The 617-nt window shown below is 62.7% G+C and overlaps 1 protein-coding gene across 1 annotated transcript; it reads right to left on the reverse strand.

Annotated features, from left to right (window-relative positions):
• Positions 1–76: 76 nt before the first annotated feature.
• Positions 77–561, reverse strand: LOC104293673 (E3 ubiquitin-protein ligase RING2-A; the record flags this gene model as incomplete). The annotated part of the gene is made up of 2 exons (XM_009893190.1): positions 77–296; positions 395–561. Coding segments are annotated over 2 exons (387 nt in total), but the record flags the coding sequence as incomplete, so codon positions are not given.
• Between the last annotated feature and the right edge of the window lie 56 nt (positions 562–617).

Here is a 617-nt window from a genome sequence, read left to right on the forward strand (position 1 = left end):
ATCAACTCCATGCAGTTAAGAGAGGAGAACATTGTGGAGGACCACCTCGAAGGGCGCAGGGGGCGGTTGGGAGGTCCTACCTGTGCATCGCCTGCATCTTCAGCCCCTCCTCGATGCTGCTGCTGAGCGCCTGCTGGTTGTGGAGCCGGCTGAGCTTGGCCAGGACACGGTCCTGGTGGGCCTCGTACTCATCCCGGCTGGGGTATATCTTGGAGATCAGAGCGTCAAAGTTGGGATCCGGTCGTAGGGATCGCTTGGAAACCAACTTCTTCCGGCACGTTGGACACTCCTTGTTCCTGGTGACAAGGGACAACGGGTGATGAGCGGACGTTCCTCCCCCTTCGCTGAGCAGGTGACGCCGTCGTCGTCCCGTCCCCCCCCCAAAACGCCGTACCCGCTGCGCAGGGCGGTGACGATGCAGTCGGAGCAGAAGCGGTGCAGGCACTCCTTGGTGGTCATGGTGTTCTTCAGCATGTCCAGGCAGATGGGGCACATCAGCTCGCTGTGCAGGCTGCGCGGGGACACCGCGATCTCCGTCCCGTCCATGATGGCCTCCTGAGGGGACGGGGACACAGGCTGTGTCACAGCTGCTGGGGTGACACCACGCTGTCCCCTGG

This window comes from Charadrius vociferus, unplaced genomic scaffold, assembly GCF_000708025.1.
Source record: "Charadrius vociferus isolate BGI_N301 unplaced genomic scaffold, ASM70802v2 C15356672, whole genome shotgun sequence".
Classification (NCBI taxonomy): domain Eukaryota; kingdom Metazoa; phylum Chordata; class Aves; order Charadriiformes; family Charadriidae; genus Charadrius; species Charadrius vociferus.